Source organism: Alligator sinensis, unplaced genomic scaffold (assembly GCF_000455745.1).
Source record: "Alligator sinensis unplaced genomic scaffold, ASM45574v1 scaffold858_1, whole genome shotgun sequence".
Taxonomy (NCBI): Eukaryota; Metazoa; Chordata; order Crocodylia; family Alligatoridae; genus Alligator; species Alligator sinensis.
The window spans coordinates 1,166,718-1,179,901 of record NW_005842079.1 but is presented as its reverse complement, the minus strand read 5'-3'; the positions used below and the strand labels follow the sequence as shown (position 1 = coordinate 1,179,901).

The 13,184-nt window shown below is 49.7% G+C and overlaps 1 protein-coding gene across 1 annotated transcript in view; it reads left to right on the top strand.

Annotated features, from left to right (window-relative positions):
- The window catches only part of CACNA2D2 (calcium voltage-gated channel auxiliary subunit alpha2delta 2), a 750,433-nt gene that overhangs the window by 593,013 nt on the left and 144,236 nt on the right, over positions 1 to 13,184 (top strand). Inside the window, exons 7-8 of the mRNA XM_025204332.1 lie at positions 5,383 to 5,514; positions 6,413 to 6,470. Coding sequence (XP_025060117.1) covers positions 5,383 to 5,514; positions 6,413 to 6,470 — 190 coding nt within the window. The remainder of the gene's footprint in view (positions 1 to 5,382; positions 5,515 to 6,412; positions 6,471 to 13,184) is intronic.

Below are 13,184 nucleotides of genomic sequence, written 5' to 3'. Positions count from 1 at the left end.
GCCGCGTCCTGGGCCCGCCTGCCTCCCCACTGCCCACTGGGGCCCAGCTGTGGCTCTGCTGCCTGTTAGGGCCTGCTGTGCCTCCTGTAGGGGCCTGCCATGGCCCCACTGCCCACTGGGGTTCTGCCACCTACCATGTCCTGCTGCGGCTCTGCTGCCCACTGGCTCCTGCCGCTCACTGGGGCTTGGCTACAGCTCTACCACCTGCCAGGGCCCGCCACCTGCTACTGCTCCACCACCCACTGCAACCCCACTAACTGCTGGGGCCTGCAACCGCTCTGTTGCCCACCATGGGTCCACTGCCACCCGTTGGGGCCCGGCCACGGCTCTGCCACCTGTCGGGGCCCACTGTACTGCCTGCGGGGGCCTGTCGTGGCCCTGCTGACCACCAGGGACCACCATGGCTCTGCTGTGGATCCGCTGCCTGCTGCGCACCACGTGGGTCCCATTGCTCCCCACAGCTGCCCCTTCCCATGCTGCTCCCCACAGCCCCCCTGCCACTGTGCCGCTCCCTGCAGCCTCCACCGCTCCCCACAACCACCACTTCCAGCCACTCTTACCTCATTTTCCATTCAGAGGAAGGGAGGGAGAACAGCCCCAGGGGTAGGGGCCAGAAGCCGCAGAGGCTTCTGGTTGGGGTCTGAGGGCAGGAAGGGGTTGGGGGGCTGGGTGGAGCCAGGCTAGCCTTATTGCTCTGCCACAGGCTCCCGCTGGGTCCTTCTGCCACTGGTCACCTGTCATCTTTGACAGGCAGATATAAATTAATTCTCTAACATTTTTTAAGGCCCTGTGGGCCGGATAGAATGGGCTGGCGGGCCAGATCCAGCCCACGGGCAGTATTTTGCCCACCCCTGATCTATAGAGATCCTGCAAGAGACTCACAGGCTAGACAGCTCTCTTGGGGGTCAGACCTTTTCTGTCTCCCTCAGCTTGGTCAGGTCCCTGCTCCCACCTCCCAGCCCTTGAGCGCCATAGTGGTTAATCACTGGACTTCCTCCCCTTGAGCTCTGTCCGTAGAGGCTCCCTGAAGAAGCAGCATTTTTTAAAGAGCAGGTTGGCTGCAGCGACTAACCACACACTCTGACAGCCCCGATCCGTTTGATTAATCACAGTGTCAGTCTGCTCAGAGCTTATCATTTGCCTTAATAGTTGAATAATTTAAAGCCTCCGTTTGCTGGCATCTTAATTGCTTTTGCACTGGGCGTGAGGGCCGGCACGAATGTAGAGTGGGGCAGGCCCTGCAGGGCTCCTTCCTCTCATTCCCTGTCTCTTGGAGGCTGGCTGGCAGAGGAGGGATTTGAATGAAGCCCCTGTGGGGGACAGACCCAATTTATTTCCCATCTGCTCTGGGTACCTGGCGGCGAGCACATTCCAAAAGCTTGAATGTGTGTCCTGCAGCTCCAGAGTGAAGCTGTCATTTCATGGGAGAAAGGGATTCTTTGACTGTAAGACAGTGAGATCGAAAGCCAAACATATGCCTGGGGTGATCACATAGAGCTGTGGAAGAAAAGGCCTAGAGTCTCCACCAACATCTGTTGATTGAAAAGGAAGCCTCTACAGAGGCTCACCTCTTCCTCAGAAGTATGGAGCAAGCTTGAAAGACAAATTATGATGCATATATTGCTCTTCCCCTCCAACCTCAACTAGTGCTGGGGGTCAAACCAGAGACCTCCAGAGCCAAAAGCCTGACCCGCCTACAGCAGGGATAGGCAATGTTTTTTGGCCGGAGTGCCGAAAAAACCACAGTGTCTACCTTGGAAGGTGCTGGAATGCCGGCATGCCAGAAAAACAAAACAGAGGGGAGGGGGCGATACATGGCAGGACGCATTGCATATTAGTATATTTAATAATCATAAATGTTGCCTTTGTTGGTGTATACTTTTTTTGTTAAGCATGTTGCAGTGAGAGAGAGAGAGTGGAAAAAAAAGAAAGGAGAGAGAGAAAGAAGGAAAAAGAAAAAAAGAAGAGAGAGAGGAGAGCAGAGAGAGAACCAGGCACATACACACGCACATAGAAAACGACACATGCACACAGAAAACCGCGCGCGCGCGCGCACACACAGAACCACATAAATAACCTGTCACCATCATGAGTTCACTGGCATGTTGGTGGGGCCCCTGCTAGAGCTCTCCTTGTGCAGCATTTTCTCTGAGCCCACCAGCATGTCAGTATGGTCACTGGCTGGAGCCACTGCATTTGTGCAGCTCCAGAGCCCAAGGGGGCAAATGCTGCGACCACTTTTACCTTCTTTTCCCTCACTAAGCTCCAGCAGTGCTTTTCTATGCAGCCCTCAGTCCATTTCTGATTGTACAATTTGACCCACTTACAACAAAGGTTGAGCACAAGTGCTGTAGGAGAATCACATGCTAGCAAGGAAACAGTGTATTGGGCCGCCCAGTGCATCAGATCCATCTGCTCAACTTAGTGTATTGTACCATCCACCGAGTTCCCCAGTTTTGATCTGCCTGCAAGATGCACTCAAGCCTGGATCTGAACCCACCTGCTGTCCCCAGCATTGGTCACAAAGAGCTTTCCTTGGAAGTAGAGGACAGCCAGAGCAGTGCAGCCACCTGTCTGGTTTGTAGCTTTCATCTCCTGACCGATCACTTCATCCTGTTGATAGAAACAGCTTCTGTTTGTGACATGATCTGCGGAAGTAGGAGTATCTCAGTGAGGGTCAGAGGGCCAGAATCTTAAAAGGTGTTTAAGTGCTCAATACCCTGTGAGTGAGATGCTTACATAATGAACCAAAGACTAAATGCTGGATGATCACTAGAGATTTCGTTAAACAATTAGTATTTAGTCCACTTCTGCTGTAGCAGCCCAGGACTCTGGCTCATGACAGCTTTCTGAACCATTAGAAACCCAAGAGGAGGCTAAAGGGCAGGTTTTCACAGGCAGAAATAACAGGCTGGTCAACCTGTGTGGATTGGGCACTTACCTGCATTGCCCTTGAAAAATCTGTCTCACTTCTAGCAGAGGTGGCGCAGTCACCATCCCCAGAGGTGTTCAAGAGGAGACTGGACAAGTACCTTGTTGAACTTGTTTGAACCCAATTACCTCCTGCCTATGGCAGGGGAACGGACTTGATGATCTTACAGGTCCCTTCCGGTCCTACTATTCTGTGATTCTATGTGCACAAACACAGAGAACCAGAACAGACACATGCACACACACATCCAGAACCAGACACATGTGTGGACGCACAGAATCAGAGGCAGATGAACACACAGAATCAAATGCATGGGTGCACAGAGCCGGGCTGCTGGGGCACCAGACAAAGTTTGACCCAACAATGCTCTAGGCCTGCCGGAGCCCCTGTGCTTCCCTGGGGAGCCAGCCCCTGGGCTGCAGCGCAGCCAGCTGAGGCCCCGGCCCACAGCCTGCCCATCAGCCTACCCACCCACGCACTCCACACAGCTAAGCCCACAAAGGTGTGGTGCTTCTGTCAAGGGGCAGCACCAACCTCATCCCAGTAGGAGGGCTGGGCCAGTGCTGGGCTTGGAGCGGGCGGGAATCAGGCAGGCTCAGCTGCAAGCCCTGCTGCAAGCAGCCCAGGCTTCGTAGTTGGCAGCAGCTACCCAGAGCTGGGGCTGGCTGCAGCCAGGAGGTTGCAAACAGCTGCACACATACCTTGGAGCAGACGGTGGAGTGGGGCCTGAGGCAGCACAACCCCGGCCTCTCTCCTGCTGCCGGCACAGAGCTGATGACTAGGTTCTGGAGCCCAGCACAGCTGTTTGTAGCCAGCCTGGGCTCTGGGCAGCTGCAAACAGCTGTGCCGGGCTCTGGAGCCCCACCATCAGCTGTGTGCTGGCAGCAGGGGAGAGACCAGGGTAACATTGCCTCAGGCCTCTCCCCCACAGTCCGCTCCGAGGCATGTGTGCACGCGCCAGTACAGAGCTGATGCCGGAGCCTGGTGCAGCTGTTTGCAGCCTGCCTGCTGCACCCAGCCCTGGCTCTGGGTAGCTGCTGCCAACCATGGAGCCCGGGCTGCTTGCAGCAGGGCTTGCAGTTTCCCAGCCACCTGCTGGGAGCAGCCTGGGCTCCGTGGTTGGCAGCAGTCACCCAGAGCCAGGGCTGGTGGTGGCGTGCCAAGCAAAATGGCCTGGCGTGTCATGCTCAGCACATGTGCCAGGGGTTGCTGACTCCTGGCTTACAGCTTGAACAAAGAATCAGGCCCTCAGTGGCTTGGTTATAGTGGGATATGGTGAATCCCCTGTCCCTAACTCATGGCATGTGGACCTGATTCTGCAATCAGATAGATCTGGGAATAAGATTTATACCTGTGATTAACCCCTGTAGGGCAATGGCAATCACAGAACTGGGTGAGGTCGAGTTTGCAGGATTTAGGATACAGCAGTAAGAAATTGTGGGGTCTGGTGAGGCTATTGCCTCTGGTTAGCTCCAACATCCTTTGTAGCTTGTCTAAAGCCAGCTCCTGCATTGACAAACATGTGCTTCCAGCAAAGGGCTACTTCCCTATATGAACAAGTCACAGCAGCCCAGAGCCAGGGTGGGTATAACATGGTGGTAAGTAAATGCTTAGATGAGACATAGAAGATGAAGGAAGCAAATCCCAAGCCTGCACGGCAACAACAGTTGAGGCACTGGCAGAAGGGATGAAAGGGATGGAGGGCATGGGGGCCAAGCAGCTACAGTGTGCAGAGGCTGATTAGTGAGAATACTCATGGGGGTGAGATGGGGAGGGCAGAGCAGGGATGCTGCAGAGAATGGCTGCATCTTCTCCCATGGAACCAAGGAATCAAGATGGGTTTGCGATGGGCTGGCTTGCTGGGCTCCTCCCATGGCCAGTATGCTGAGAGGTGGTGCAAACAGAGCTGCACAATTCTGTGCTGACTCATGGCAGCCCAGGTTTTTTGTCCATCTGAGGCTAGTTTCTGGGTTCCCCACACATCATGATGACAACTGAGAGCTGCTGTTCCTAAGCCTCTTCTATCTGCCATTGAGAGAGTGTACCATCCCTGGAGTCCCTTCTGCCCTATCCCTTCTTCCTGTGCCCTGCTGCTGGACAGAAAGCAATCCCCCTTCCCCCTTGTCCATGCATTGTAGGAGGCAGCAGAGCCAGGACTGAGGCACACAAGCTGCTGTTAAGTCCTGATGTGTAGTAAGTACTGGGACAGGATATGGTCTCAGGCCATCTACATAACTGTTCTCAGAGATTCTGCAGCAGTGACTCCTGCAGAACAGTGACTGCTAGGTATTTTTGCTGTCTTGAGCATCACAGTCAATAGAGCAACACCAGGTTACATCAGTGGCTGCTCTGGCCCACAGAGTCCAAGTCTGTTCATACTAAGGACCTAGAGCTACCATGTTCTTTTCCCCATATGCATTGAGACAGCCTGTGCACTTTCTCTCTTGCAGCTACCGTGATCCTCAATGAGCTGAACTGGACCCAGGCCCTGGAGGATGTGTTCATTGAGAACCGGAAGAAAGATCCATCTCTGCTGTGGCAGGTCTTTGGCAGTGCCACGGGTGTGACCCGCTATTACCCAGGTCTGTCATGTGAGCATTGTGGCAGCAGGGGAAGGAGGGAAGAGGAACACTAAGTGCTGCTCAGCATGGAACTGAGGGACACAGCAGCCTCACACCTGTGCTGGGAGGGATGAGGCCCATGTTATAAGGGATTGCACAGTTTCCTCATACCTCACTGCATGTTCTAGCTGAAGAGCTGACAGGCCATGTCTAGCAAGGCTGAGAGTCATGGCCCTGCACCCCGCCCCTCTGTTCTATACCCCCTCCTCTCCTGTGTGGGTGAATTGGGAGGAAGTTATCTGTGGGAAAAGGCAAGGGGAAGTGAGAGCATTATGCTGCTCTCACTCCTAGTGACCTAGCATGCTGTAAGACTCAGGGGGATGCCTAGGAAACAGGACTTTAACATGCCTGTGGACCAGTTTACTCCTTGAAACTGCATGTGTTATTCTGAGGTCGCTAGTTGGTCTCACCTGGGAACATTTCAATAGGAGACTGGGAACTTAGTGAGGGGCCATGCTTCCCACCCTACTCCTTACCCATCCTGTCCATTTTTCATTATTCTCTCCCTCTCTCTATTTCCCTCTTTCTATGTCTCCAGCTACCATCATCCTTCCTTTGTCAGGAACTTTGTCTCTTGCTCCCCCGGCCAATCTCCTTCTGTCCATTACTCCCCTCCTTTCACTCTGCCCCTTCCCCCCACCCTTCACACACTTTGTTCCCTCATTCTTGTTTCTCCCTTGCCTTGCCCTGTATTTTCCATGGGTCCGACACTTCCATGACAGACAAGGCTCCCTCTGATGTCCACAGTAGTTTTGCTTCTGTAGGCAGAACAGCATCTTGAGGGCATCCCCATCTGCTATCTATACCTGCCTCACACATCAAGGTTTTATAACTCTTCTTGCTTTTGTTTTCATTGCAGCCACCCCATGGAGAGCACCCAATAAGATTGACCTGTATGATGTCCGCAGGAGGCCTTGGTAAGGGGAATGGAGAGAATCCCACAGGGGGGGAACCCAAATATGGATGAAAGTCAGTGGGTGTGTCTACATGAGATGCTACTGCACAGTGGTTACTGCACATTTATTTAATACTTGTATAAGCAAGTACTAAATAAATGCGTAGTAACTGGAGTTACTGTGTAGTAGTGCCAGGGAATGCCTTTTAAGTGATGCTACTGCACAGCCTAATACTACTGCACAGTAGCGTCTTGGCACAGTTTTTGCCATGCGACGCTACTGCACAGTCAGCATCTCATGTGGAGACACCCAGTGAGATGGGGGCTAGTGTACCATAAAGCTCATCGTCAGAAAGGTCGGCAATGGGGATGGGCCCAGCCAACTGTGGGTCCAAACACTTCTGCATGCTGAGGAATCTCACTGTAGGTACAGACTGCCCCCTGAGCCCTGCCCCCATCTGTAAAATAGGTCAGCACAAGGCCATCCTGCAAAATCAGCTTTGAGGGTGTCTGGAAGTTGACAGAAACTTGCAGCTTGGTCCCTTGTGTCACTGGCTGAGATCCAAGATTAGCATGTCACAGAGAGGGAACAAAAAGTAGAACAAACTATAAGGTGGGCAGGCTGGGCTGCCATGAAGTGCATCTGCCGTTGTCCTCTGGGGCCAGCAGTTCATACACCCACCCAGCCTGTCCAGTCCTGTGCTGGAAAGAGAGTTGGGAAAGTCCTAGTGCTTCTGCTCTCCAGAAACATTAGTATTTCCCTCAGGAGAAGAGGTGGCAGTTCAACTCTGGCTCACCCAGCGGTGAAATAATTTATGATCGTGATCCTGGAGTAAGAAAAGAAGGGTGGTAGCATCCATCCTTGATGGATAAAATGCCATTCCCACTGGTGTCAGTGCAGATATTGTTATCACTCATGCCAAAGTCCAGGCCTGCGTTGATTCCTGCTAAGATCTTCCTGCTGAGATCTTGGCCACAGTGACGTCTTGTGGTAATGGGCTTCATAAGCTAACTGGGCCCAGCTCCAGGTAGCTGAGTGCTTCTTTACAGGAGGACCATCAATTAGAATTCACCAACTTTTGATTGGTTATGCAGATTATGGTTTTTTTTCTATTCTCAAATGTGACATTTCCTGACATTGAAACTATTTGGAAAGGAGAATTTGCTATTCTGCTGGCCAAGCAGGAAGGGCAAAAGAAAGCAAACAAGCATATAAGCAACAACCCTGTGCTAAAATTAGAAGCTTAAAAAGTTCTGAAACATGGAAACTGTTGAGAAGATCAGAGTGTTTTGGCAAAAAGTTCTGTTCTCAAAGGGATGCAAATGGTGTTGAGAAGTAACACCTAGCTCTTGCATCCAGCTTTGGCCAGTAGATCTGAAAGCACTGGACAGAGGTTGGTATCAGCAGCATGGTTTTATGGATGGTGAAAGTGACTTGGCAGGGGTCATCCAGCACAGTAGGGGCAGAGCCAGGCTTAGGTGACAAGTCTTTAGGTTCCAGTCCAGCACTCCAACTAGAGTGCTTTTGACATATGTTCACTTGCCCTTAATACAGCCCAGCAAACTCCCTGGCAGAGGGTGTTAACTGTACCCTCTGTAGGCTGCACAGAGCACAGGGCATGTAGAATTTCCCGTTGCTGTAGCCAGTTGTTCATTCCGCTGCTCTCAGTATTGTACCAAGAACCCCAGGAGCTCTGAGGCACGGTGCTGTTACATCAAAGGTGACCTGTTCGTGGACAGTATGTAAGAGAATACTGAGCATCAATAATCAATGTCTCCCACTGTATAGTTACTGTAAATTGCCAACCCTACCACAAATTAGCAGAGCATTCTGGGTAATCAGAATTAAAAAGCACAGCAAGCTGCACTCCCTTCCCTACCCTGCCACAGCAAGTAGCTATTAAAATGGAAATGGGTTTACCTAGGCCATTTGTGTAGCTGTTCAATAGAGCTTTCCTCCTATCTCCCTTTTCCCCTTTCTCTTCCTCTTCTTGGCTTGCGTCTTCTCCTTCTCTCCCTCCATCCCTTGCTCTCTTGTAGGGACACAGTTAGTCTGGATGAAATTCCAGGTCTGTGAGCAGCCAGCTCTGTCCAATTTTCATTTCACACATGGTTGGCACTGGAAAATGGATACAATAACACAGGCAGGGGCATCCAAGCTGCAGCTTTCATCTCCTGCTCACCTCCCTTCCCTTGGTATTTCTGGAAAGAGAGAGGGTTAGATAGAGAGATAAATCCTTAGATACAGATAAACTGGGCAGATCTCTTTCTGCCCACAGTTGTGATCATAAATGGAGTGCTTATTCATTGGCAATGTTCACGTAGCAACCCCATTTAAAAAGGAAAACAAATGACTCTTGAAAACCAGAGCCAGAAGGACAGAGAGATAAATACAAGACAATGACAGCCCGTGTTTAAGTGATAGCTGCAAGCATCAATTTAGCCACACACCAAGTTAAGCATGATTGAATCGCTTGCTATTAACCCAGGTAGAGGAGCTAGCTGTGTGGTGCTAATTATTCCACAGTAAATGTAGGTTACTTGGGTTTTCTCTTTAACTGTCCATACCCCATCAGGATCCTAGAATGCAGGGGGTAGCAGAAATCATAAAGGTGTCTGCATTCTGCTTTGTAGCATATGTAAACAGCCTTTCTTCCTGCGTAGAGCCTGCCTGTGTTCAGGTGACATTTCTTCTCTTTCACTTGCCTGACGATCACTATTGTATTATTTTCCTTCAAGTCCTCGTTAGCCCCTCACGTGTCCAACCAGGTGTTTATCACACAGCAGGGGGCACCAAGCACAGGAGCCCTGGAGGGGCAACAAAGGGAAATATCTCAGAGGTAGGGAAGGTTTTCATGTTTAATAGCCTGCATTTGCATAAACAGTAGCAGCTTGTTTCAAGTCTGTCCTTTAAACTCCAGGGCCCTGCTTATTTGAAGACAAAGTCCAGTCACTACAGAATGGGCTGCAGCGGAGGATAAGGTTGGCTCAGCTGCAGTCTGCAGAGCTGAGCCTGCTTGTAGGTGTGAGAACACAGTGCAAAGGCATCTGGGTTAAATGAAGCCATATCAGGAAGTTATGAAGTACTGATTTTTTGTCTGAGAGACACCTTCTCAGCCTGCTGTCCCCAGTCATTTATAAGCAATCAAGGGACAGAGCAATCTTGCATTTTTTTCATGTATGTCTAAATTGCTTATGCAGGGCTAGATGTGCAGCTGGTGTAAATCAGCATATGCTGGAGTTGATTCACACCAGCTGAAGATTTACACCATGAGGGGCAATGTATGAGAATGGTAACTTTGTACCTGTCTCAGGGCCTGATCCTGCCATTGTCCCACAACACTGCACTCTTACATCCCTGGGGATCCTACTAACAGCAACACAAAGGAGTCAGCCAGGAAGACTAGACCCATCCATGTAAATGGAGCATTGCATCCCCTTTGCCTGCTCTACTTAATTTTCTTCACCTTTTTAAGAGGAAAAACACTGCTTGGCATAGATTCAGGAGAGCATTTAAGTCTATGCTTAAGTATTTCCTGAATAACAATGCTTTCCTCCATTGTGGCCTTGGTATGTGATTTCTTTTCTGGTGTTGCATGCTCATCCCTCCTGAGGGTGAGTGTCATGAGCAGAGCTATGAGTATGTACCAAGAGATGGAGACCCTCTGCATCTCTCAGTGATAGAATATCAGATCCCATAATCATAAACTCTGTGGAGACAGATCCCCATGGATGTAAATTGTCATAGCTCTGCTGAATTCAGTGAAGTTATGACAGTTCATTCTCTGTGAGAATCTATGGGGTACGCAGAGAGTTCAGCTTCCAACAGCTGCAGCAGATGAGGCAGGGTCCTACAGACAACTCACTGCACAGATCTGATTCACCCCCAGGACATTGTTCATCTTGGGCATTGAACAAGGAGTGCTGTGGAAGAACAGAACAACTATAATTTAATTAGACTATAGCATAATGTATATGCACAGAAGGGCCAAATGACTAGTGAGTGCTTAACTTTGCGAACTTTTAGCAAGAGTTTTTTGTGGCATGTAAATATATATGCTATCAGTCACTCAGGTGTTAAGGGCTAGAGTTTTCATCCTGGTTTTTTACTGGGGTATTTTTTAATGTGGGTATGTCCTTTGTTTAGTTTCTAATGTCCTCTTAGAAATCACCCTCTCCTGTATGGTAGGACACACAGAAGAAGGGTGTGTTTTCCATGGATGTTGTTACATTTTCGGTTACTTCTTTTCTCTCCTGTAAACACACCTCATACATCATCCAGAATTCAGCAAAGCTAGGAAGTACCCTGGGGAAGATGCTTCCCAGGAGCAGCAAGCTCCGTTTAGACTTTTCTTTCTTTCTCTCTAATTGGATCTGATGTGCAGACAACAATTCAGCAGGTTTCTTTGTGCAGTCCCCTCCACCCATTGATTTAATCATGTTTATTTCTTTAATTTGAGTGAATTTAATTCTCCAGAAAGGTGTCACATTCCCAGACTGACAGGCTGAACTTCTTTGCTTATCCTCAGGACATCCATGACCCAAGCAGTATTGGTGTGAGGTTGCCCAGCACCGTCCTGCTAGGGTATGCCAGGAGAAGCTCTAGGAAGAACATATCATTCAGCTGACACATCCCACTTGACCTGTAGTCTTTTAGCTGAGCATATTGACAAGTGATGCTAATTAGCATGGACTTGCAGTTAAGGCGCTGGCATACAATTCAAAAAATCAGGATTTGGGTTCCTTCCTCTGCTATTGACCTGCTGTATGACCTGAGGCAAGTCACTTACTCCGTCCATATTTCAGTTCTTCATCATTAAAATGGGGATAATGATCCTTTTGTCTGCCTTTCCTATTTAGACCTTGAGCTCTTTGGGACAGTCTGTCTGTTACAATGCACATTCACAGTGCCTGGCATATTGGGACCCCGATTTCAGATGTGACCTCAAGGTGCTGTTATAACATAAGTCAGTAATCAAAGCAGTGTGGGATTTTAGGATTCAAATACCTGGCTGCCCTGAAATTCTAACTTTCATGTTTTTACTATTGAACTGCCAGGGAAGAGGAGGTTGTTTTTCTTTCTAGGGCACCAAGTTTATGCATTGTGCTCACGGTTTCCTCAATTTATATACAGCCAGATTTGTTTTTTTTAACTACATTTTTGTAGAATAGTTTGAATGACTTCTTGTGCAAGGCAGCTTGCCTGGGGAGAATTGCCATAGCAAAGCTGAAAATAACTGCTGATTATAGAAATAGCAAGAAACACTTAAAAACAGCAACTCTGCAGGACAGCATTTGTATTATTAGTGGGGCCTGAGCCTGTTGGTGTCTGTAGAAACTGTGCACTTTTGGTCACACAGGATTAGGCCCAGAGCTGGTGCCTGCATCCTATTGAAGCCTATGGGAGTTTTGCACAGAGAGCCCATGCAAAATCTGGCTGCCTACTGCAAGCTGCCAAGAAGAAGCTTGCATACTACCTTCCAAGGGAGGGCTCTGTGCTGCCTCATCATGGACAGGATTTAAAGACACTTGCTGTCCAAGCCTCGCCATGTCACCAGCGTGACAAATAGGACTGAGTGGTGGCAGCAAGTGGGCGCGTGCACCCAAGCACTGATCAGGCTCCCTCTTTGTCAGGAAATTAATGGCTCCACCATTACGGTTAATTGTCTTTGATTGCTCCACATTAATTATTAACTTACCTCAATTGCAGCGTCTGTGCAGGTTATTAGAGGAATGGAGGCTGACGGGCCCTGCATTCTTTTACTGTATTAAGCCCTTAGCTGCAGCTCCCTCTCTCCTAGTTCTTGGTGGATGACAATGCTCAGCCCCTTGTTAGCTCCAGCTTAATGGGCCTAGCAGCCCCAACTACAATCCTTCCTCTCCTTAGCAGGAGCGAAGCACTTAAGCACAGGCTTAAGTCAATGGGATTTTAAGTACATACTCAAAGCTAAATATGAACTGAAGTGCTTTGCTGGATCGCAGCCTAGCAGGCAAGAGTCTTGGCCTGGCACCCCTCTGCCCGTGAGGATAGAAAATGCCACTGCTCAGAATGTCTTTTGGTTTCTAGCTTTCCATGAAGTCGGTCTTTTGTGAGGAGAGCAGGCAGTAAGCTCTGCAGCTGCAGCCTTGGCCATTCTTTAGGGCCTGCTTGGCATGTCTAGGATGGACAAACATGGAGGCTGGAGAGAGAGCCAAGTAGCTTGAAGCGGCCAAGAGCTAAACAAAGAGAAAAGGTCTTCCTTCTACACCCTCTCCCCCACTGCTAGTGGTCAAGATTCCCTATTCACACATGAACCTGCAGTCTGAGACCGTGAATTCCCTGTTGAGTGCGACCCCATTAGCTTAGTGAGGGTGCGAGCAATGAAACTGCAAGGCTGCGCCTGATTTAGTGTGTCCTCACTAAAGTTGTGCCCCACCCTGTGTATTGCCATGTCTTCTGGGGATACACCCAATGATTCTTTGAACTGCTGTTTGCTTTTTTCCAGGGAGAGAAATTGTGAGAGAGGTTTGCCTGCCCTTTGAGCATGGGAGGACTGAAATTATGGGCACGCATGGGGTGATTGTTAGGCTTCAAGTGACTGAGTTCATGTTCTCATAGAATCATAGAATCATAGAAGTAGGGTCGGAAGGGACCTTGTAGATCTTCAAGTCCGACCCCCTGCCTGGGCAGGAGGGAAACTGGGCTCAAGTGACCCCAGCCAGGTAGGCATCAAGCTGCTTCTTAAAGACCCCCAGG